Genomic DNA, 23,141 nt, shown 5'->3' with positions numbered 1-23,141 from the left:
ACAAGTTAAAGGAAAGTAAGAAAAAGAAAAAGGACTGTTTTGTACAGCCGAGCGACAAAAACAAACAAGAAAGAAACAACAACAATACAGGAGAAACCTCATTGTTGATGTTGAGTATTGATGAAATGCTGTTGCGCTGTTTTCCTGTCCCCCAATTGTGTTGCTGAGAGCCTTTTGAGCGGTGCCAAGCGCTCAATGCTTGACCGACTGTGTATGTCTCTGTCTGTCTCTCTCTATGTTTACATTTCGGCCTCAACAGCTGCAATACAGCTGGGTGACCTATCTTCAAGTGGCGCTGTTGAGCAGCCTAAAGGGCCATTCACACTGAGCACTATAACTAACAAGTAGCCTCCAAAGGCACTGCTCACTTCACATCTGGGTGTGATTTTTTTGTTTGTTTTTTGTATTTTTAACCCTTTCCAAGCCACGGAGAGCCCCTTAATATTAAAACCGGAATATACCGGACATCTGAGCAAGGGTGTCTCAGCCGCGCCGTCTTTTACCGTACTTTGTCATTAAAAACGATATAAATGATTTTTATCCGAAAATCGGCGATCGTCTAACCTTCCCTAGTCACCACGCGTCCATCGATAGTGCATGGCTGCTCTGACATGAAGCAGAGGTGACGTCATGGCCTTTCCTTCTTCATACTTCCTTGGCTGCCGTCCGTTTACTGTTTGGAGGATAACATTAGCATAGCTGGAGTGCTAAGGGCTAAGCTAGCCAAAATGGTCACATCGACTCCCAACGGAGATCCAGATAATCACGGTGAGCTAATGACCTGGGGGGGGGGGGGAATAAAAAACAACGGTGCGGTCCAAGAAGGAGTGGTGGCGGGCTCATGTTTATAAACATAATATTATGTCTCAGATCACAATACAATAATAGAAATTTCACGGCTAATCTACCAACAACCATTCTATTTTGGCTGGCAAACTGTTAAGAAAGTACACTGTAGTTATTCCACTTCATTTACTCTCTAAAACAGTTCATAGCAAAGCTAAGTGGGAGGTAGCGCATCATCGATAGACAACAGTGCTGGCCTATATGACGTAGAAAACTATTTGAGCATTAATGCTCTTTCTCTTTCTGTCTTAAAGCATTAAAGAGAAACGAGACAAATTCCATACAACTTAATTTTTTTTTTCTAACCACTTTCAACCTGGCAAACCTATTTTTGACATGTCATTATAGGTGAATATTTTAAATGGATTTATAATATTTGATTTTATTATGACCCACCCCCCAAACACACACACACACACACACACACACACACACACACACACACACACACACACACACACACACACACACACACACACAAATGGGTAAATAGAGCTCACAACTCAACATTTCATTGCAATGCTATGTGAACTTGTAGATTACCAAGTGTACTGACATTGTGCCAGTTTCATTTTCAATATTCATGATCATCTTTTGGGGAAACCTTCATTTTATTCTCATGTTCCTGTGCTTATCCTCAACATTATTTTAGTGTTTGTTTCTTGTTCACCTTATCTAGCTGTCCTTTATGTATGTTTTAGTCCAACAGCAGAGGAAAATCCAGTTTTATGTTCTTCAGAGGAAAAGGGGTGACCTCACACCTAATCACAGGAAAATGTTTCCGAGTCCAGAACATCACTTCAGGGTTCCCACAGTCATGAAATTCCTGGAAATATTTTGAAATTAGAAAAATATTTTTCCAGTACTGGAAAGGTTTTGGAATTGATCAAGGGTCCTGGAAGGTGACAAATGAAACATTGGCCAAATTGTCAAATATTAGAGGCAGAAATTGTGAAAATTTAGATCGGCTATTTTCACCATGAAACCGTGTTATACTAAATTCCTCAACTCTTAGTGCTCATCATGGTGCTGGGGTCCCCAGTTAAAATATGATTATTTCGTGGGTCACAGCCTGAAAGGTTTGAGAACCACTGTCTTTGGGCATTGCGCATATAGGAGTAAGCGACTCGTTATTGAGCTGAATTATTGTTATATAGTCCTGGAAATCAAGTTAAATATTCTCGAAAAGTTTTGGAAATGAATTGGTAAAAATGTGTGGGAACCCTGTCATTTACTGTAGCCTCTGCTTTGTCTGTGTCCCTGCAGTACCTGGGCCACGTGGAGGTGGATGAGTCCCGGGGCATGCACATCTGCGAGGATGCCGTCAAGCGGCTCAAGACGGTAGGTGATGGACTTACGTAGCCTCAGCGTTGGCTGCTCTTCTAGGGTCTATGGTCGTAAAGCCCTGGCCTCTCAAGTTCACACCCCCCCCTCCTCCTTTCTCTTCTATTATCCTCTCTTCCGTTCCCTTTTCACTCTAGGAACTCCCATGTCCTCCTCCCCCCACCCCCCACCCCTGCATTCCACACACTGCTATAGTGTTTCCTCTGCGTTGGTAGTCATTCATCTGTCACCGTGCTCACCGTAGGTGTGTTTCCTCGTAGTGAGACTCCTATTTATTCCTGTCCTGTCGCCTACTGAACATGAAAGTCCTGAACAGGGGCGTCACAAGGGGGGGAATGAGTTACTAGGGCCCAAGGTAGAGGGTCCTTCATTATTTTATACTTTAGCTATTGAAAAATAGCAGATCTGTGAGCTTGTAGATCTGCTATTTTTGAAAATGTGTGCAAATCTTTGAATATATGTTTTTTTTTTTGCGAACATTTGTAACTCAAATTTAGCTTCTGGGGGTCCCTGGAACTAAATGTCCGTGGCCAAATACATATAATTTGGGGGGGTCCTTTACATGAAAAGGTTTGAGCACCACTGACATAGAAACATAGGTTTTTCAAAATTTCAAGGATTTGAAATATTCAAGATTTTTGCGGCCGCGCTGTGAGCTTGTATATCTGCTGTTTTTTCAAGAGTTAAAGCACAAAATAATGCGTTCCCAGTCTAAATGGGATAAACCACCTCCCCTTATGAAGAACATTCATGGGGGGCCCGCAGTGAATCCTTGTACCCAGGGCCCAGAATTTGGTGTGACACCCCTGGTCCTGAATGTCACTGGATGTCTCCACCCATATTCGGACCCTTTTAGTCATCCCCCAGAGGTTCCAGGGTCTGCCCTGATTCTTTCCTCTCTTGCTCTCCATCTTTCTATCTGCCTGTGTCTGCATTTCTAGCTCTCTCTATGCACCTATTCATCTCGGCCAGTGTCTGTATTTAACTCCATCTCTCACTTCTATCCCATTCGTCTCTCTTTAACCTACCACTTGTCTCGCTGTCATCCGTTCCTTTGGACCCCAAGCCGATAGGCCGATACGTACTTCCTGCCGGCCGCCCTGGGTTCCGCTGGAATTAGAGCCACACACACTAGAGCAAATTCCAGCGTTGGGAAAAGAGGAAACCATTGGGAGCATTTCGTGTTCCATGTCGTCAGTTTGTTTCTTCTGGCTCCACCCAGGTCATAAAAACCACTGCGGACGAGCGGCACTGGGCGTCTTATGTCAGCGTTCCTTTAAAAGTCAGGTTCTGAAGTGGGACAGCGGACTTGTTTGTGGTTGGGTCCACCACATGACAGGATTACTGGCATCGTGGTACACTTGTGGTATCGTTCTTAGTGTTAAAGTTCCATTTAAATTTAGACCCTAACCTGAGAACCTTTGTGAGAGTCCATTTCATATTTTAGGTTTTGCGCTCTTATCTCAGAAATCTTTAGTCTGTTCCTTAACCTGAGGACAAAGGGGTTTCTCTCAATTGTTCACAACAGGACATAATAGCTTTTGATGGGCGTTTAATCCAAAAGGCCCTTGAAGTGTACTTAATATATATTTAGTTTGTGAGGCACCACCAGGATGGGAAGCCCTAGCTGTAGTTGTATGGATTGCATGTTCTGCCCCATTGAGCTTATATAAGGCCACTTGAGCTACTGGGGACCAGTATCGTGTATGTATACTGCAGCACATTTAAATTGAGAATTTTAATTCATGTTTTTCTGTCTTATGAGGATAAGTTAATGTTTCCCCTTTAATCATTTGTCTTTTGCTTTTCAAATGGTTCAAACAAAGTGCTCAACAAGACGAGAATAAATAGAAGTCATTGAAGACGGTACACATTTTAACAGACAGTAATATACACATGAATGGAGGAAAAGAAAGAAACAATAGTTTAAATGTACTTAGCTTGTGGCTAGGCTAGTACAACAGAGCTATTTGCTTCCGTTAAGTGGCTCTGCTGCTTAAGCCTGCTCACTTGATAGCGTTGTACTCCCTGTGGCCCCCACCCAGCATGATCAGGGTTGTCTTCCTTTTTGGAGCGGTGAAAGCGCTCCCAATAGACAGGTATGTCCGTGGGTGGGTGGCTGGGTGGCTGGCTGGCCGTGTCCGTAGCCTGGCAATACCTTGAGTGGCCACACACAACACACTAGTTAAAGGAGGGGCGCTGTTTTGTGCAGGCCAGGCACACTCACCACTCACTCACAGGCACAGTTTACAGTTTACAGTTTAGGCATTTAGCAACACACACAGGGTATAGCTGCTCAGATTCACCGCTCCACTTCGAACCGAGGTTTGATTTTTCTTAAGATGACATGGTAGCATGCTTCAAAAGAAGCCTTTTTTCGGCTTGCCAATTATGGAACCGAACAAGTTCTCTTCTTAAGTTATCGGTAAGTTGTTTTATACTCGGTTCTGAACAATAGATCCCGGACACTTTTTGTCACCTGGATCTGATTGCAGCAATAAAACAAAATAAATCACAAGCAACATGAATTTCGAAAACAACTTCGGCAAGGCAAGAACTATGCTGCTGTATTTATACCTGGGTATGAGCCTTGAAACATTTTTAGCTCTTTGGCAGTGGAACAGGATGCACAGTCAAAGTGTTAATTTAACTCTTGGGTATAAAAATGCTTCATGCGGGGACCACTGAGCTCCATTTTTACAATCTGAGTTACATCAACACTCAGGAATTTATTGTCTTTGTACCTGTTGGCCTAGAGATTGACACGGACCTTGTTTGATCTTAATCCGGCGCTGGGCTGGCTGAGACCTCGCCGTGATATGGTTTGACAGACATCCAGTTACAGGAATGCACTGTGTGTCACACTCTCTCACACAGACTGACTGCCTGCATATGTGGTCCATGTATCGCACAAGTTCAAGATCAGATGTTACACACACACACACGCACTCTCACACATAGTCTACAGACAGAAGAACAACAAACTATACACATAAATTAAAAAGAGTTTGTGCATCAGCAATGGATTTTCTCAGTGGATTGCTTGACCCAAAGTCTGGTGTATACATAAAAAGTAGGAATTGAAAACATCCCAAAAAGGTAGCACATCCAAAACTTCAATTCAATGGAGGACACCAACAAAGAACGCTTACGCAATATTTCAAATTCCCACTTTTTATGTAAACTATACACATACTTATTATTAGTATGTGTACTCCTATTAGTGAAGACACATGTACGCACTACATAGCGCTGGATGGATACCGTCACCCAGGGTCGAGGCAAAACTCACAACACCGTGCAGCACACTGGACTCAGGTCACATCATGAACACAGTGCCGGAGGCCCTTTCACATTATTGAGTTATGCTCCCTGTAACGCAGAGCACGAGACGGAGCACCCAGCAGCTCCCCGTCTCTCTTCTCCCCCTGCCAGACAGCGACTCCCTGACCCCTACTGCTCCTAATGACATTTCCTACTCCGGAACCTTCCTTTTACCATGGCCATCCTTCTTCGCCTCCTCCTCCTCCTCCTCCTCTTCTTCCCGTCCCTGCCCACAAGCTCATCTGTAATTGCAGCATTGGCGTGACTTCGTGAAACTGTGTTTATATGGGTCAGAAAAACATCAGCCACAAGCTACATTAATTATGCCTTTTTCATCATTCGCTTTATTCAAAGTAGGTGTCTGGGTTTTGTTATTGTTTTTTGGGAATATTATCACTTATCATCAGTTAAATGCTGGTATATCTTCATGTGTCTGATGGTGATCTTGTCATTTTGGTAAATAATCAGCATTGTTTGGAGGTCTTGTTCTTTTCTATAAAGAAACATAGTCATCCAGTTAATTTTCTGGATGTGCCAGCCACCATGACGAGGCATAAAACAGTCTTCATGTCATCCCATTACTCTACCGTGGCCCATGTGACCATGCAGAACCCTGTCACTGGAGGTGGCAGTTTTACCTGCATGCTCACCTGGCAGCATGTACCAGGAAAACTGTTAATCCCCATTGGTGCTGAGTGTAGGACTGCCCCCTGGTGGCAGGTTTCTAATTCTGCCAGAAATATTTTGGTTTCCAGGAATCCAGGAATGACTGACCAAATCACCCAGGTATCAAAAACAAAGCAAAAAGGCTTCAACGTTGTCACATGCCAAGTAACTGTTGAAGCCGGTGAAAGGGAGGCAGTTCTCAAGAAGAATCCTCCTCGAAGCCCTGAGGCATCAGCTGCTGTTATGTGGCAACAGAGTAAAATGTGAGAGAGCTGTCGTATCAAGTTTGTCAGGGAGATTTGAAGAAAATGGCAAAGAATTGGCAGGGGCCATAGATGAGTGTGAATTGGTTAATGACGGAGATGAGGAGTGAGAAGGATGTGAGGTGGGGTAGGAGGAGGATCAAGGTGCATAGAAAAGGTGGGGAGGGCGGAGGAGGTGTATTTTGTTGGGAGTATTGTTCTTCCGTTGCTCTCTGGCTAACAGGTTCAATAGTGTGGCCCCTGAAAGACTGGGTGGGCCGTCCCATGTCATGTCCCAAAGGATGGTAAAAGGAATGTCCCGGCCAAAGGAATTTAATTTGTATTGGTAACAGACTCCGGCATTGGGCAAACAGCAGGCGCAGCATCAAAAACACAACCTTGCAGTCTCACAGCATCAATTGATGCTGCGAGGCTGGGAGAAGTGATTGAGGTCTCACTCTGCTGCGTGTAGGAGGAAAGGAATAATAATCACCTATGTTTGCATGTGTTCAACCTTTCTTGAGTCCTGCGTGTGCACATGTTGGTGGTCTCACTGTCAGCTCGGTTGTTTGTACGTTGCATGTGAGACGTTGATGGCAGAGTTCAGTGCTCTGTTTAGCTGTTTCCATTCTCCTCCTGGCAGCCTCAGGACTGTAATGAGGGCTTTCTCACAGCTCCATGACCCGTGACTCAGAGGGGAGGTGCTGGAGGAGATGGAAGCTGCACTGCGGCACCGCCAGCCTCCAGGCTGCCTGCCCTCTTTTCTTTTTTTAATGCTGTCATCATGATGTCACTTCCTGTTGCCACTGGCCCTGGGCCCAGTGTTGGAGGTGTACTCTGTGTTCTGTTGACTGTATTGTTCTCCTTAGAGTTGTTTCAATATGATACCAGTTTTGGAAAATGCCTCCGATACTGCCTTAAATTCTGGATCGGGTGTCTGCAAGTACACAAGTCTAAGCACTGATCGGATATCACATATTTTGTCACGGGATGATGGGTCATTTACGCTACACAGGCAAACAACGCGTGCAATGAGTGTAAAGGTACAGTAGTCAGGGCTTGCAAAATGTCATGTCATTCTCAGTATGTATTTATTCTTGATTTTCAAAGGTTTTAACCATACAAGAATTACAGCAATCTCATTCATTCATTCATTCATTCATTCATTCATTCAGGTAAATAAATATCAGTTCTCCTGTTGTTTCCAGTGGATAACTGTAGTTCATCCTGAAAGTCTGGGTGGGCCTCTGTGCCTATATGAGATGCCATCAAACCCAATGGTATTTAGTTTGTATTGGTAACAGGCAGGAAGTTGTACATCCATCGCCCACAGAGACTGGTGGATTCCATAATTCCTGAGGCTCTTTTACTATTTTCCCAGACATATTGGCATTAGTGTTGATCACCTGCCAACGTGGCTGGTCCAGTATACAAACTGTCTAAATGTACTGTGGTTCTGGTTTAGATTCTCTCTGAATGGTCAACACCCAGATGAATTCACTTATGTGTTTACTTTGGCTGTATCTGAAATAATGGTTCTCTGGGAAACATTATAAAAACCCATCATATAAAAGCTATTTTCATAGCATTTGGCTAACTTCTATTGAAAGAAGTTGACATATTATATGATTTAATGAACATGGGATAAAATGTAAATGTAAAACCTTCTGAGTACTCTTTGTGTGCTAGTGTTTCACTTTTTCATACTTTGATTTTATACTGAAAGTCAGTGGAAGCCAAACCGCCCCAAAACCATGTCAAAAAATGGAGATTACTGACATACTGTAATAGTAATGAAGTCACTGACTACATGAAGTCAGAGATCCACAATGTTAGTAAATCCTGTCCTGTTTCCCACACCATGCACACTGCACTACAGAATATGATCTCCTCCCATCGGAACAATGATTTCCCTTTAAATGACCACAGGATTTAACAGGCTTTCTATTCTGGACATGTCACATTTGTGAGTGTGCAAACCTCCTCCTCCCACCACGGTTCCTTCTGGCAGCTTAGTTTTAGGATTCTCAGACAACCTGTCAGGTAAAATCAGGTCCCTGCACCCAACTTACACTGCTCAAAAAAATAAAGGGAACAGCCCAGTCCATGTGTACTCTGGCAAATGTCAATCGGGCTGCACAGTGTTGGGCTGTGAGCACAGGCCCCACTTGTGGACGTCGGGCCCTCATACCACCATCATGGAGTCTGTTTCTCACAGTTTGAGCAGAAACATTCACATTAGTGGCCTGCTGAAGGTCGTTTTGTAGGGCTCTGGCAGTGCTCCTCCTGTTCCTCCTTGCACAAAGGACCAGATAGCGGTCCTGCGGCTGGGTTGTTGTCCTCCTACGGCCCCCTCCACGTCTCCTGGTGTACTGGCCTGTCTCCTGGTATCGCCTCCATGCTCTGGACACTGTGCTGGGAGACACAGCAAACCTTCTTTCCACAGTGCGCATTGATGTGCCATCCTGGATGAGCAGCACTACCTGAGCAACTTCTGTGGGTTGCAGATACCGCCTCATGCTACCTCTAGTGGTCAGGGCACTGGTAAAATCCAAAACTAACCAAAAATCTGCCAGAAAGGATGAGGATAGGAAAATGGTCTGTGGCCACCACCTGCAAAACCATTCCTTTTTTAGGGGTTGTCTTGCAAATTGCCTCATTTTCATCTGTTGTCTTTTCCATTTGCACAACAGCAGATGAAACTGATTCATAATCAGTGTTGCTTCCTAACTGGCCAGGTTGATATCCCAAAAGTGTGATTGACTTGGAGTTACATTGCAATGATTATGCGTTCCCTTTATTTTTTTGAGCAGTTATGATGACTAAGCTTAAAAGTAGAAGGCAAAAGTGAATGGCATAAGCTTTGTCAGAAGTTGCCCAAGAAGACATTCTCAGTAACGGATGTTGCACAAGGCGTGAGGGCTGTCACTGTTGTATGCATTCTACGGATGTGTAGGGAGTGAAAACTGACACCAGCCATTTGCCAAATGCTGGTAACGTTTAGTCAGTGGCTGTAGGTGTGGGCTGGCAAAAAGACAGAAAAGGCAGGTGCATTTTGTGATTCCATGTATAAGTGACAAATACTGGTGCTGTTACACGAGGATGCAATATAGAGTTACCCCCTTGGTATCAGCCTTACTTGAATGTTGAAGGAGAACAGGGCAGGTGACAAACATATTTGCTTCTTGTTTAATATTTACTTTACCTTTTACTCTTCATCCCTGATCTGTCAACACCTGTCATTTCTCCTTCCAACTATCCTCTATTATCTACTTATCTATATTCTAATTTGAATACCGGTATGTTCCTATACCTCGACACCCTGTGTGTGTGTGTGTGTGTGTGTGTGTGTGTGTGTGTGTGTGTGTGTGTGTGTGTGTGTGTGTGTGTGTGCGTGTGCGTGTGCGTGTGCGTGTGCGTGTGCGTGTGCGTGCGTGCGTGCGTGCGTGCGTGCGTGCGTGCGTGCGTGCGTGCGTGCGTGCGTGCGTGCGCGTGCGTATATATATACCTTAATGTTGAATACTTTAATGTTGCATTTTGTTTTTGGTGTCATTTCTTGTCATTCTTTGGTTTTGTTTTTACTTTTGTTTTGTCTTTTGAGCAGGTTTATGTTATTGTGAGGATCCTGTGAAAAACCTCTGAATGTCCCTCCTTGTTCCCACACTTCTCTCCCATTCTGGTTGTCTTAACACATTAGAGCAATAGGCTTAACCTCAACTTAGTCTTGACTAACTGAGTAGCTGAGTGAGCTCGGCCCTAGCCTGCATGTTCACATACACACTAACACTACTTACAAAATGATGTGAATGTCTCAATGCTGGGAAATCATCAATCACATGAAATCATGAATTAACGGGCTATACTGAATATCATCTCCTCCGCCATGGCCCAGTAACAGGAGCTAAGTGACACCTTGTTAGCTCTGCTAGCTGCAGGGCTCTAACGAAGGCAATGTCAGCCTTACGTTAATGTTTTTCTGTCCATTCGTCCAACTTTTGGTACCAAATGATTTAGTAAACTACTGGCTGGTCTTAAGAGGATGAACCCTACTTAATTTGTTGACCCTATGGCCTTTTCTCTAGTGCCACCTGTAGACCAAAATACACTTGCACAACGACCAACACTGCCTGCTAGAAGAAAAGTATAAGAATAGATAAGTTGATGTTTAGCCGTACAGCTGGCAGTGACATATACTTGACCCCTCTCTGTGACTCATGCCAATCAGCAATGAATGCAAGTCACTGGACTGACTCCATACTCCAACTGCTGCAGTCTGTTTAATGAACATCTGGACTGTCTTAAAGTACAGTGGGCATACATGTATGAAATGTTCCATTGTTTATTGTATTCTCAATTGTCATTAGGACGTGAGATGTAAGCAATGCACTGCTACACAGTGTTAATTGTGCAGCCTGAGCAAGAACAAGGCCATTATTAATTTGTCAGACTAGACTTTATCTAACAATGAATCCAACTCATCAGCCTCATTCGCTAAGCTGATGCATGGGTCAAACCATCTTAGTCTGTATTCTCTGTGGGAAATTTGTTTTCTGTCGACCGAACAATCGCCAAACCATCTTGGTGTCTCGGGCATCTGAGGTGAGGGACGAAAAAAGGATTTAGGATTATCATCCACTCCCCACCTCCACCTCCTCCCCACTGCTCCCACCTGAATATCAACCTTATCTCTCCTATCCAGAAGCGCTCTGATGACACAGCTGTGGGAATCCTGTATTTGTGTGTCATAGGGTGTTCTGTTTGAATCTGATACGCTCCCAGGTGGGGGAGAACGTGTGTTTGTGATGGGGCGAGGGCAGCAGCTCTGCAGGGAAAGCAGTGGAACTATCTTGGGGTAGTGATGGTGTTGGGGCATCGGGGGTGTAATGTCTGGTGATCCAGTGATTTGCGGTGTGGTAGAACTAACAAGCACCATCGTTGCGATGACGATACTGGCTGTAAGATCTCCTATCACACTCGCTGTTAATCTGGAAAATGTGTTGATACCCACCATCCCACTCCCCCCATCCCATTTGATCGTATCCATTACTCACTCACTCTAGGGCATTCATCAAATATTCGAATATTCGAGTATCAAAGTCACTATTCTACGTTGTTCACCAAAGTCGAATATTCGCTTTTTTTCTTTATTGTTTTCTCTTTAAAAAATATATAGTTTATGAAGCTTGGCGAGATAGGAAGTCATTAGAATGAGTTGTCAATGCCTCTGGTGGATGAATTTGTTAATGATCTTTACCAGGGGTTCTCAAACCTTTTTAGGCTGTGACCCCCAAAATAAACATATATGAACTGGGGACCCCCACCCTGACAAGCACTCGGTTCCGCAGATAAATATTGTGAAAATAGCAGATCTGTTGCGAGGCGTTGTGAGCATGTAGATCGGCTATTTTCACAATGTTCGCCTCTTGCTTACTTAATATTTGAGAGTTTGGCCAGTCCTGTCGAATATTCGACTATTCGAATACTTTGAGGTCGAATCATTCGAATACTAAAAATCACTATTCGTGAATGCCCTAAGTCACTCACTCACTCACTCACTCACTCACTCACTCACTCACTCACTCACTCACTCACTCACTCAACTCACTCATTCGCCCAGTCATTCACTCAATCGTTTACCAACTCATCCACTCACATGGCCCCCCAGCTTCTCTTCCAACTCAAACCCAATCGAATCCAACCGCCCTCCGCTTGGGCTCCTCCTCGGTACATCTTGTAAGAACATCATCGGTAACCTCTCCATACCTTGTTCCTTCCCCCAATCCTCCCACCCCGACCCCTTCTCCTCAACCCCCACCCCTTATCAATTTCCACCTCCAGGACAGGAAATTCTTCAAAGGCTTCTTTTCAAAAGTAAGTTCTGTTTTGTGTGCGTCTGAGTGTGTGCTTCTGTTCTGTTCTTTTCTCTTCTTTTATTTTATTTTGTTTAGTTCACTTCTCATTGTTGTCTCATTTCACCCTTTTCGATCACAACCTCTGAAAGCGGGAAGAGAAACACACTCATGGGGCCTGGGGTTTGGATTCGTCCTGAAACGTGTGTGCGTCTGTGTGTGTGTGCGTGTGCGTGCGTGCGTGCGTGTGTGCGTGATTGTGTGTGTGTGTATTAACAGGTGGGGTGGGATAATGGTAGGGAACTGTGTGTGTGTGTGTGTTTAGATGTCTGGGCGCGCCCTTTCTCTCATCAGCTGGTCTTCCACGGATCTGGAATGGAACAATGAGCAGTTTGTGTTGAATAAGTGTCTGTGTTTGAGCGTGCTGTTGTCATATTATCCTGGTTGTTTTAACACACGGGCCACCATTGTCCACTTCCTTTCATCATGCCTGTGTTCACATCATCCCTCTGCTTTCCTTTTGGGTTCTCGGTCACATGGCAACACTGGAAACACCTACTCACGACTTCGGTCTTCCTCACTTCTTCCTTTGGAAGCTCTCACACATGGTGCCTTTTCCTCTCGTTTCCAGGTGCCGTGAGAGAGTGTTTGTGTGTGTGTGTTTGTATTGCGTGTTGTACGTGTATTATTTCATAGGTATGTAAGAACGAGGGTTAAAGGTCAGTCCCTTTTTGGGGGTTAGTGGAGAGACTGGTCTTTGATCCATCTTTGTGTTTCTCACATGTCTGTCTCTCTCCTTCCTGTGTGTTTGTTTTTCTTCAGGCTGGGAAGAAAGCAGTTCGTGCTGTGTTGTGGGTATCGGCAGATGGCCTCCGCGTAGTAGACGACAAAACAAAGGTAATGAACGCTGAATGTATCAGCCGGAATATTGTTTAATATCTTTCTTCTTTACTTTTATCCATATTTTTTGAGAACTTGGCATGTTTTACTTGTATGTCAAAACACAGAAAACAGAGAGGAAGTATATGAGGTTTGTTAGGTTTTGAATAAAGGGGAAGTGTTTCTTCACTTGGTTGAAGCAGTTCATACGGGAAAGTGAATAGATGTCATTGTGGTCTTGTGAAGCTCCTAAGCTTCCTCCTCTGATGACATTTGGACTCCACTGCACCTGCAAAAGACTTGAGTAAATAACTCCAGTATAATTTCAATGTTAGAGTGCCATCTGTTGGAAGTGAGTTGGTACTACATGGCACTTTTTATTATAGTTAAATGACTAGGTGCTGTCATTGTCCCCCATGAAAGGCACAGCACCCCCGTACCTTCAAGGCCTGATCCAACCCTACAACCCTACAACCCCTCCCACTCACTCAGATCACCTGACACAGAAAGGCTGTCTGAACCTTCCCTAAAACACCCCGGACAACGCTACACACATAACTGGACTCTTCTCCCTCTTCGTTCCCAAACTGTGGAATAAACTCCCCATTTTATTCAGAACTGCAGACTCACTCGAATTTTCCGCCGTAATCTGAAGACTCACCACTTCAGACTCCGCCTCACCCCCTTACTGCCTTCTGTCTTTGAATGATGCAAGCGGCCGGCCATAGGCGCTGTTTTTTGCTGCGTGCCACTGGGTGCTAAACCCGACTCGAGCGGCTAGCAATCGCCCTTTCCGACCACAAAATACTCTAAATCTTGCATGTGTTTCGGGCTTGCATGCGCCATTCTGTTTGTGATTATATACCTTGCGTATTGTAAGTAACTCTGGATAAGAACGTCTGTTAAATGCCAACATTTTAAGTGTAATGTTAACAAGGAAACTGTAAATGCACTCCTCCTGCAGGATCTGATCCTTGATCAGACAATAGAGAAGGTGTCGTTCTGCGCTCCAGACCGGAACTTTGAGCGGGCGTTCTCCTACATCTGCAGAGATGGAACCACACGACGCTGGATCTGCCACTGTTTCATGGCCATCAAGGACTCGGTGAGAACCCAAATCACAGAACAGTGTAGTAGTAGCTGGAATAGCAGAACATATAATGGAGTGGAATATGAATGATGCATTGCATCACAACAAATGAACAATATACAATACAACAAAACAAAACAAAACATGATTGCCCTCACGGAATAGAAAATATCTTTGGCCTGACCCAGGATACAAAATGGATGTCACTGCATGTCTTGTGGCTTATTGCCATGTATTGATTGTATTCTAATTTATATTGCTATTTAGCCCATTTAGGCCTAGAATTATTGAATGCTTTAACCAGTGAAAAATAGCAGATATACAAGCTCACAGCGCGGCACCGAGTGCCGCGCTGCGAGCTTGTAGATCTGCTATTTTTGAAAAAGTCGTGAAAATGTGTGCAAATCTTTGAATACATGTATTTTCAAAGCGAACGTTTGTAACTCAAATTTTGCTTCTGGGGGATCCCTGGTACTAGATATTTTGAGATGCGGGTCCGTGGCTAAATAAATATCTGTTTGGGGGTCCTTCACATGAAAAGGTTTGAGAACCACTGATATAGTAGTCTCTCAAGAACAGACTAACTGAGCTCCATTTAAGTGAAAAGGACATTTTCTTTGATGAATGGCTAGCCAGATTGCTGACATAGAAACATAGGTTTTTCAAAAAAACTTAGAAGGATTCAAAAGACACTTATAGAATCGGGTCAAAATTCTAATTTTCACGATTTTTCAAAAATAGCAGATCTACAAGCTCGCAGCGCTGTGAGCTTGTAGATCACAATGAATAGCACACATTGTAACGTTCACACCATTCAAAGACCTGATGGATTGTGTGTGTTTTTTATGTCCTTCCTCAGGGTGAGCGTCTGAGCCATGCGGTGGGCTGTGCCTTCGCTGCCTGTCTGGAGCGCAAGCAGAAGCGAGAGAAGGAGTGCGGTGTGACGGCCACCTTCGACGCCAACCGAACAACCTTCACCCGCGAGGGCTCCTTCCGCGTCACCACGGCAACTGAGGCAGCCGAGAGGGAGGAGGTCATGAGGCAGCTACAGGATGCCAAGAAAGGTCTGCATGTTTGTATGTCTTATACCGTTGTTTTTAGTAGCGCTATGTTCTTATTCAATAATACATATTAGCTGAGAAAGCTCTGTATTTGTGCTTTTATGAATTGGTGGATGATCTGTATTTATGTTTCCTCTTACTTCCTGGGTGAAATGTTTTTGCATACCTCAGAGGAGCGTGACTGGGCAGCCTCAGCTAGGGATTAAAACCCACTGGGGCCACCTGTGCTAAGATGTATGCACCACTTTGAATTCATTTGGACTTAGTGCGTCGTTGCTGATATAATACAAGCCAGTGCTTCCCTCTCTCCATTAGGCCAGCATTGATTATTTTGATAAGCCATATTTATGACAATTATATAAGTTATTTTTGTAATATGTTAATGTCATGCAGATGGTCAGACAGGCATTCTCTAAATTAATAGTTAGTTACATACCACCGTTAGTGTGGTATGTGGCCGATGTGGCCTCCATATATGGGCATTCCCTTATGAAGTCCTGTTAGATATGGGCTTAATATTGATGACATCAGAAATGTCGATGACATCAGGGATCTTCATATATGGGCATAAAAGAGATTCTGGGGAATACCCATATATGGACTTTTACATAGGTGATGTCACCTGTTGTTGTTTTCTTTGGTTATTTTTTTCCATTTCCTGAAAACGCTTTTGGATATAAAAGGCCCCACAGCAATTATATGTTGTGTTTTGCTATGTTATAGAAAAAGTTATTATTTCCTTTGGCTTATTATTATTATTTTTTTTAAATGTTTTTTATCCCATGGTTTTTGTAACCCATTTTTCTCACCCGGTGACTACCTAACCTGTAGTCCTGGTTTCCGCTCTCCCCCTGCCGCGCCAGGGGACATTGGGGAGCACCCGGCTGGCTAGGGGGAGGCAGTATAGAAACCAGGACTACTGCATGTTTTTGTGTGAGGGCCTATGCCCAAGGAGACACGGGGAGAACATGCCCTTTGGCTTATTTTGACCTTTTCTCTTAACTATTAACCCTTTCCCCAGCATTAGGGACTGACATTATGTTTAATGTAGCATTTTATTTTACATAACTTCCCCAGAATCATGTCTTTATCAGAACATCAACTAAACATTAGCAGTGAAAGTTATGAAACGATAAAACCACAGGGCAGTCACAGAGTAATGTAATTGAGACTAAATCAATACAATACATGCTCCTTCCAACGTTGGAAATAACTTAGTCCGAGGATCACCCCCTATTCCGAGTTTACGATGCTACCTCCCTGATGGGAGTTTTGAAAATACCAAAGGATCTGTATACAATGTTGTTTTGACTATATGTATAATTATCTGTATGAGTGAGACAATCACGAGAGAGAACCTCCTATTATTGGGACAATTATAATCAGGGACGTACTGGCCGGGGAAAAAAAAAAAAAAAATGTCGGCTTTCGTTCCATTTTGGGGGCTGGGCGGCCAACAAAGTAAATCGTCACTGTTAAGCAGAAACCTCGTATCTCCAAGTTTCAAATGTATACATTTTTTCGCAAAGTAAAGCCCTGCTTCATCATACTAGGCCGTTGCACAAATGTAGTGAAAACAGCAGATCTACAAGCACACAACGCCTCGCAGTGCGAGGCGTTGTGTGCTTGTAGATCGGCTGTTTTCACTAGTTCAAATCATTTTTAAAATGATAAATACGAAACAAACGGTTTTGGACATACAAGGTTTCCACCCGACAACGATGAAATATAACAACAAATTGAACTCTTTTTCCCGGGCTGAATCAGGGGCCCAGCATGTCCCTGATTATAATCTAATCTTTTCTAATGTGAATTTGATCATCCCTTCCTGCAACAGGTGAGACGGACATAAAGGCTGCTGTCCCGGTGAGCTCTGCCTCGAACGCAGCCGCAGCCAACTCCTCGAATGCCCAGACAGGAGGCTCCCCTTCGTCCCCGTCCTCGTCCTCTCCACCCCTGTCAGTGGGCACCCTGGGGCCCCAGGTCATCCCCCGCCGGCATGCACCTGCTGAAGCCCTGGCCAGGCAGGGCTCGTTCAGAGGATTTCCAGTCCTCAGCAACAAGACCTCGCCCTTCAAACGGCAGCTGTCGCTGCGCATGAACGAGCTGCCCTCCACCATGCAGCGCAAGACTGACTTCCCCATAAAAAACACAGGTGAGTCATGCCATATGCTCAGGTCATCTGTGGTTTTATTTTGCCTTCTCACAGATGACTTTTCTTTATATTCAGTAACTTGTTTTCCAAATGTAACAGTGCAGAGAGCAGAGAGACCTTAGTCACACAGCTTACACTTCTGTTGTTTGCCCTTTTGTTTTGCCAACACCACCTACAGGAAGTAATTGGAATTTCACCCACAAACCACTGTAACTTCACCTGCCACTTGTGATTCATTTACAAGCCTATTAGATTTTCAGAACTGAAATCCTCTGCCTCCTCATAATAGCACAGATCACAGACCAACCACATCCAAGATTTGTTCCCGCAAATCTCCTTTTGCTTTTTTTGCTAATAGGAAAGTGGGTGGTTGATATCTCATATTTTCGTCTTTATCTGGGCACATACAGTAGTTTGATTAGCTTGAGTTGAAGACGTTGTAGGGGAGGAATATCCAACAGAGGTCCTGTCCTGTGTTACCCTTTATTGGACTGACATATGCTTCATTAGATCTGTTCTCTGGTGTTCCTTTCGCAGTCCCAGAGGTAGCAGAGTCTTATGCACACCTGATCAAAGCTTAGCGATGGGTGCGTAGGCGCTAGGCGGGGGTCAACATCATTTCAAACATGCACAAGAAGTACATAGGGCCCGCACACCATCTTCAACTTGCAAAAGAAACTCTTTTTATTTAATGCAGTCCCAGAGGTAGAAGGAGAAGGAGACAGCATCAGCTCGCTGTGCACCCAGATCACCTCAGCGTTCAGCGGGCCCCCAGAGGACCCCTTCTCCTCGGCACCGATGCCTAAACCGGCCTCGTCCCCACAGTCTCCTGTCGCTCCAGGTAACCTCCTCTGACAACCAAATGAAAGACTTGCCCTCTCCCAGATGGGTCATTTAGTTTGCAGTATGGCTTTAACAGAACACATGTTTCACGACAGACAAAGTTTACGGAAAACATAAAAGACAATTTAAATTGGCTTATTTAGACACATTCATTGAATAATGTAAAGTGCAGAAAATTACAGCGGGAAGTGGAAACCTAGAGTGTTTCTGTCTATTTAAAATGTAATCTGTGTTAGCATAATACCTTCTCAAATGTATAACATTAATGTGTACAGGTATGTATGTATGATGCATGTGAAGACTGCACATTTATTGCATGTGAATGTTACTGCATGTCTAATATTTAGCTTATCTACGGCATCCACATCACAAGCTTGCCCGTTCTAGCATATATCTCTTATCTGCTGTAGTGAACTGCATCGCTCCCGCCTTCCCTGTTGCGACTATTGCAGCAACTGCTACCGCTAACCCCCCAGTTCTGCCCCCTCCACTGCCTGCTCGAGACACTAACCCCTGGGCTAAGAGCCCAGCAACGGCCCCTGCCTCAGCCCCGCCAGGTAAGCAAGAGGGAGAGGAGCAGGTTCACACGTGTCTCATTCACATGTTGATATGCATGTCATGTGATATGCTCTGGGTGGGAGTATGCAGTTGAAATGAGATCCAAACTCATATGCATGTTCCTAGTTGGTCTTGCACTAGTCTCTCACCATCACGTTTTTCATTCTACCCCTCTGTAATTTTACCCCTCTGTAAAAAAATGATTAGTAAAAGTAGAAAAGTGTGCTTCACGGAGCACAGATCTCAGACCAGGGCTGTGTCAGTCATGGGGTGCTGCCATCAGGACACAAGAAACCTGCCGCCTAAATAGATCAAATGCATAAATTGCATTCCTGGCACCCTCTATGGGCATGCACCGCAGTGGTTTGAACCCCCAGCCTCCGCAGTGGTGGGCAGCTGTTTTCTGGTCATCCTGTGGAAGATGACAGCTTTCCCCTTCCCCAAATTGTATGGGGCTGAATTACAGACAGCATTCAAAACTGTGGAAGAGATAGGTTTGCTTGAGAAACTATTATTGCACTGACTTTCTAGTCTGATTGTCCCTGTATTTGGGGCAATTATATACTGTAAAGTTTAAGTGATTTCAATGTTAAAAGTGGTGTAAGTGATATTTGTTTTGTTAAAATAGGTGTCATGAGCGAGAACTCACACAGCTTACAGGATGAACAAATGGAATTGGAAACAAAACAAAAATAAACAGACAAAATTGGAACTGGAACACTAAACATTGAATTGAAATTCAAATTGAAGCTGAGGAATGAGCTTTATCCAATCAGGAGGTTCTCTCGTGATTGGATAAAATTGGTATACCGACCTGAAGATTTATTATTTATTAAGAGCTGGAGAGATAGGGACACTCCTGTTTCTGAGGAAACATTGAATAGCAATGATACATTGAATATAAAGCTTTCACCTTTTAGTTTAGCTTAACCTTCTTTTTTCCTTTAAAAAATATATATAACTTACACCACCTTTAATATTTCTGTACCAATTTTACCCGCACACCCAATGGCGTCGTTGCTTAAATTGCTGATTAAATTAGTTATTTTCCATTATTGATCATTTCATTCACTCCTGTTAACTGCTTTCTGTCAACAGGAAGTGATTGGGCGACCCCTAACCCAGTGATTGTGGTCCCACCTACATCTTCTCCTGTCTTGCACTCCCACAAACGCACACCGTCGGAAGCTGACCGGTGGTTGGAAGAAGTGACCAAGTCTGTCCGAGCACCACAGCCCAACCCTATAATTGCGGCGCCTGCAGTCCCTGCCCAGCCTTTTGCCTCCCCTGTGCCTGTGGCCTCCGTAGCTCCCGTGGCCTTCATGTCCTCGCTACCCACCGCCGCAGTGCCCATTCTGCCCCCTCGCCAGCCAACCTACCACACCCAGGCTCAGGCTCCCTACCCGATGTCCAATGGCCTGCCGTTTCCCCAGGCCAACGTGCCCGTGGTTGGCATCACCCCGTCGCAAATGGTGGCTAACGTGTTTGGCTCAGCCGCACAGCCTCAGCCGCCATTCTCGGTCCCTGTCCCGCCCCTAGCCACCATACCACAGTACGACGCCCATACCGCAGTTGCTATCGGCCACGTCAGTCCATTCAACAAACCCCTGCAGGCGGCTACGGCCATCCATATCCCCGTCCCAGACCCAGCTCCCTTTCAGCCGTCTAACGGCACTGCGGCCTTCAACGGGGCAGATGGCTGGGCTCCTGCAACCCATGCCTCAATACCGGCTCCGTCCTCCCCGGCCCAACAGCCCCCCTCCCAGCAGCCGGCAGACGCCTTCGAGGCCCAGTGGGCCGCACTGGAGAGCCGATCCCGCCAGCGCACTACACCCTCGCCCACAAACCCCTTCTCCAGTGAGCTGCACAAGACCTTCGAGATCCAGCTCTGAAGAGTTGGGGGAGGAAGTGGAGGTTTAGCGTTTGGGAGAGCAAAGACAAGGAAAAGGACCGGCTGATGATAATACGTTAAGTAGAGAAGGCTGGGAAGAGACCGGAGAGAATAGCAGAGACTGGACACTGCCCTCTGTCTCTCTTTCTTTCTCTCTCTCTCTCTCTCTCTCTCTCTCACTACTTCAGTGGGCAAGCAGAGAGGGGAAAAGAAGCTAGGAGTATAACAAGTGGGGCATTCAGTAAATCATTATGGGAGCAAGAGCTCTGGACAAAAAAAACAAGTGGCAGTCATTAAGGGGCGCAGCTCACCAGGCATTTCATGAGCATCTGTATTATATTTGTTTTTGTCATCGCTTCGGACCGGCCGTGGTTGTGATCGCCCTGTGGAGAGAGCGGAGCTGAGCCCCCTCTTAACCCCCTCCTCTCAGCCCCCACTATCTCAGGAGGGACACATAACAAGCAACTCGATTCAGGTGTAGTGCCTCCTACCCCTCCCCTGTTCCCCGCCTCCTTCCCTCTCCCCCTAACGCAGCTCTAACCGCCCCACCTCAACACCCCCCGTTCCCCCTGGTTTGGCAGGAGACGAGACTCCTTCCCTCACCTGGCAGATGAACTGCTGTAAGCACTGAGACGAGAGAACTGAGCTTCCAAGACAAGACCAGAGGTTCTCATTAAAAAAAAAAAGAAAAGAAGAAAATAGACTTCAAAATCAGAAGAATAAAGAGAGAATGCCAAAATCTTTATTTTTATGCATTAAGTATATTTTAAATAGCTTTGAAAAATCTTAACAGAAGAGTTGTAAGTAATCTTGCCAAAGGCAAAGGCTAGCTACAGTGAGATGAGTGGATGTGCGTGTATACAAGAAATTACCATATATATTATACATGAATATATATATATATATCTATATATATATATGTATCTATAAAGAATCTATCCAGTTCACAGGCTCACGACAGTGCTAATTTGTAATGTGATGTAAAGAGAGGTTGTGTGAAGGGACAGCTGCTTTACGTTGATGTTTTTTTATTTGGGGCTTTTACCTTTTTCTTTTCTTTTCTTTTCTTTTCAAAGAAAATGACCTTTATTGCCGTTCATTGCATCCTATGATTGGATGTTCATCCTCACACTGTAAATATAGGGTATCATTGCAGAAACAATCAACGCCCAGAAAACGGTGCCGGTGCCAGACTGGTTGCCTCTACCACTGGCTCTCTCTTTACTATCTTTTTTTATTTTTATTATTGTTTTAGTACTGATCAGTACTTCTTAATTCATCTGTCTTAATATTCAGTCTTCATTTCATTCGTTGCAATATCCTCATTTTCTATTTTAACACTATGCCCACCCCTAACCCGCTCTATCTTGTTTTTAAATAGTTGATTTTTAAATTTATGTTTTGCACAAGCACTAAACATAGTTGATTATTTGACCTCACAGGGGACTATGACGTAGTCTGTGGCTGCATTATCTATAAAAAGCTGTGGCCAAAAGACAGGGTTGCTCTGCTCGTCCCTGTAAAGCTACTAGCTACTGTACCACAAAGTAGCTACCACTATAAAGCTACAATGGGTCTGATGGTTTTGGTCTACTGTTTGCGGCTGAAAAGACAGGGGAGATTCAATCAGTCTGTCTTTCACGGTCTGATTTTGCTTCGTCAGGCTTTTATTGTTTTGTTTTTTTAATCAAACCTGTGAATATGATCTATTCTCTGATCTTTTTGTTTTTGCATTTTGTAATTATTTCATTTATTATATTCCACTTCTTTCCGGAAATATTGAAGCTAAAAGATTGAATAAATTGATGGTGGTAGAGGAAAACATATATTTGTCTGTGTTATTTACAATTAAGTTTGTGTGTAGCACAGCATTCTGTGAAACCTTACCCAGGAAACTTCAACCGTGACTATCCTAGATGGAGGACATAGGAACACTTATATCTGTGTAATGTATGTATAACTAAAGTTTGTTTACAGTTTAGGCATTTAGCAGACGCTTTTAATCCAAAACGACTTACAATAAGCAGATAATACATCACTATAATAAACAAGATAATATGTCAGAACATCAGCAACAATATGACAAATGCATATGAATATCAATCTAAAAAACAATATAATCAGTACAATATAATAATACAATATAATACAATATAAAAGCTTTCACATACAAAAGTTGGGAGTTGGAGATGAGCACCGACTAGAGTACAGTAGCCTACCTTCTTAAACTGAGAGAAAGCTGACTGGATCAAGAACACTCTTGATACATTGAAACCTATTTTAAACATGGCATAACTAAGGTGAACATGGGTGAGACACTCGAACAAGTGCCACAATAGCTGCCCCCAGAGGCCATATTGCTCCTCACAATCAACTGGACTAATGGTGGTTTG

At 44.2% G+C, this 23,141-nt stretch overlaps 1 protein-coding gene across 2 annotated transcripts in view; it reads left to right on the top strand.

The window, feature by feature from the left end:
• Positions 1–22,572, top strand: part of numb (NUMB endocytic adaptor protein) — an 81,487-nt gene extending 58,915 nt beyond the window's left edge. The window contains exons 3-10 of one of the 2 annotated variants that reach the window (XM_080751289.1): positions 2,113–2,187; positions 13,094–13,168; positions 14,115–14,255; positions 15,100–15,304; positions 17,139–17,456; positions 18,154–18,297; positions 18,710–18,856; positions 19,956–22,572. In XM_080751289.1, coding sequence (XP_080607415.1) covers positions 2,113–2,187; positions 13,094–13,168; positions 14,115–14,255; positions 15,100–15,304; positions 17,139–17,456; positions 18,154–18,297; positions 18,710–18,856; positions 19,956–20,749 — 1,899 coding nt within the window. In that variant the 3' untranslated portion in view covers positions 20,750–22,572. The remainder of the gene's footprint in view (positions 1–2,112; positions 2,188–13,093; positions 13,169–14,114; positions 14,256–15,099; positions 15,305–17,138; positions 17,457–18,153; positions 18,298–18,709; positions 18,857–19,955) is intronic. The other variant, XM_080751290.1, reaches the window with a different exon arrangement.
• Positions 22,573–23,141: the final 569 nt, after the last annotated feature.

The sequence above is a fragment of the Nannobrachium achirus genome, assembly GCF_963921795.1.
Source record: "Nannobrachium achirus genome assembly, chromosome: 20".
NCBI classification, from domain to species: domain Eukaryota; kingdom Metazoa; phylum Chordata; class Actinopteri; order Myctophiformes; family Myctophidae; genus Nannobrachium; species Nannobrachium achirus.
Note: the sequence above shows the minus strand (reverse complement) of the source record. Positions and strands in the feature narration are given on the sequence as shown.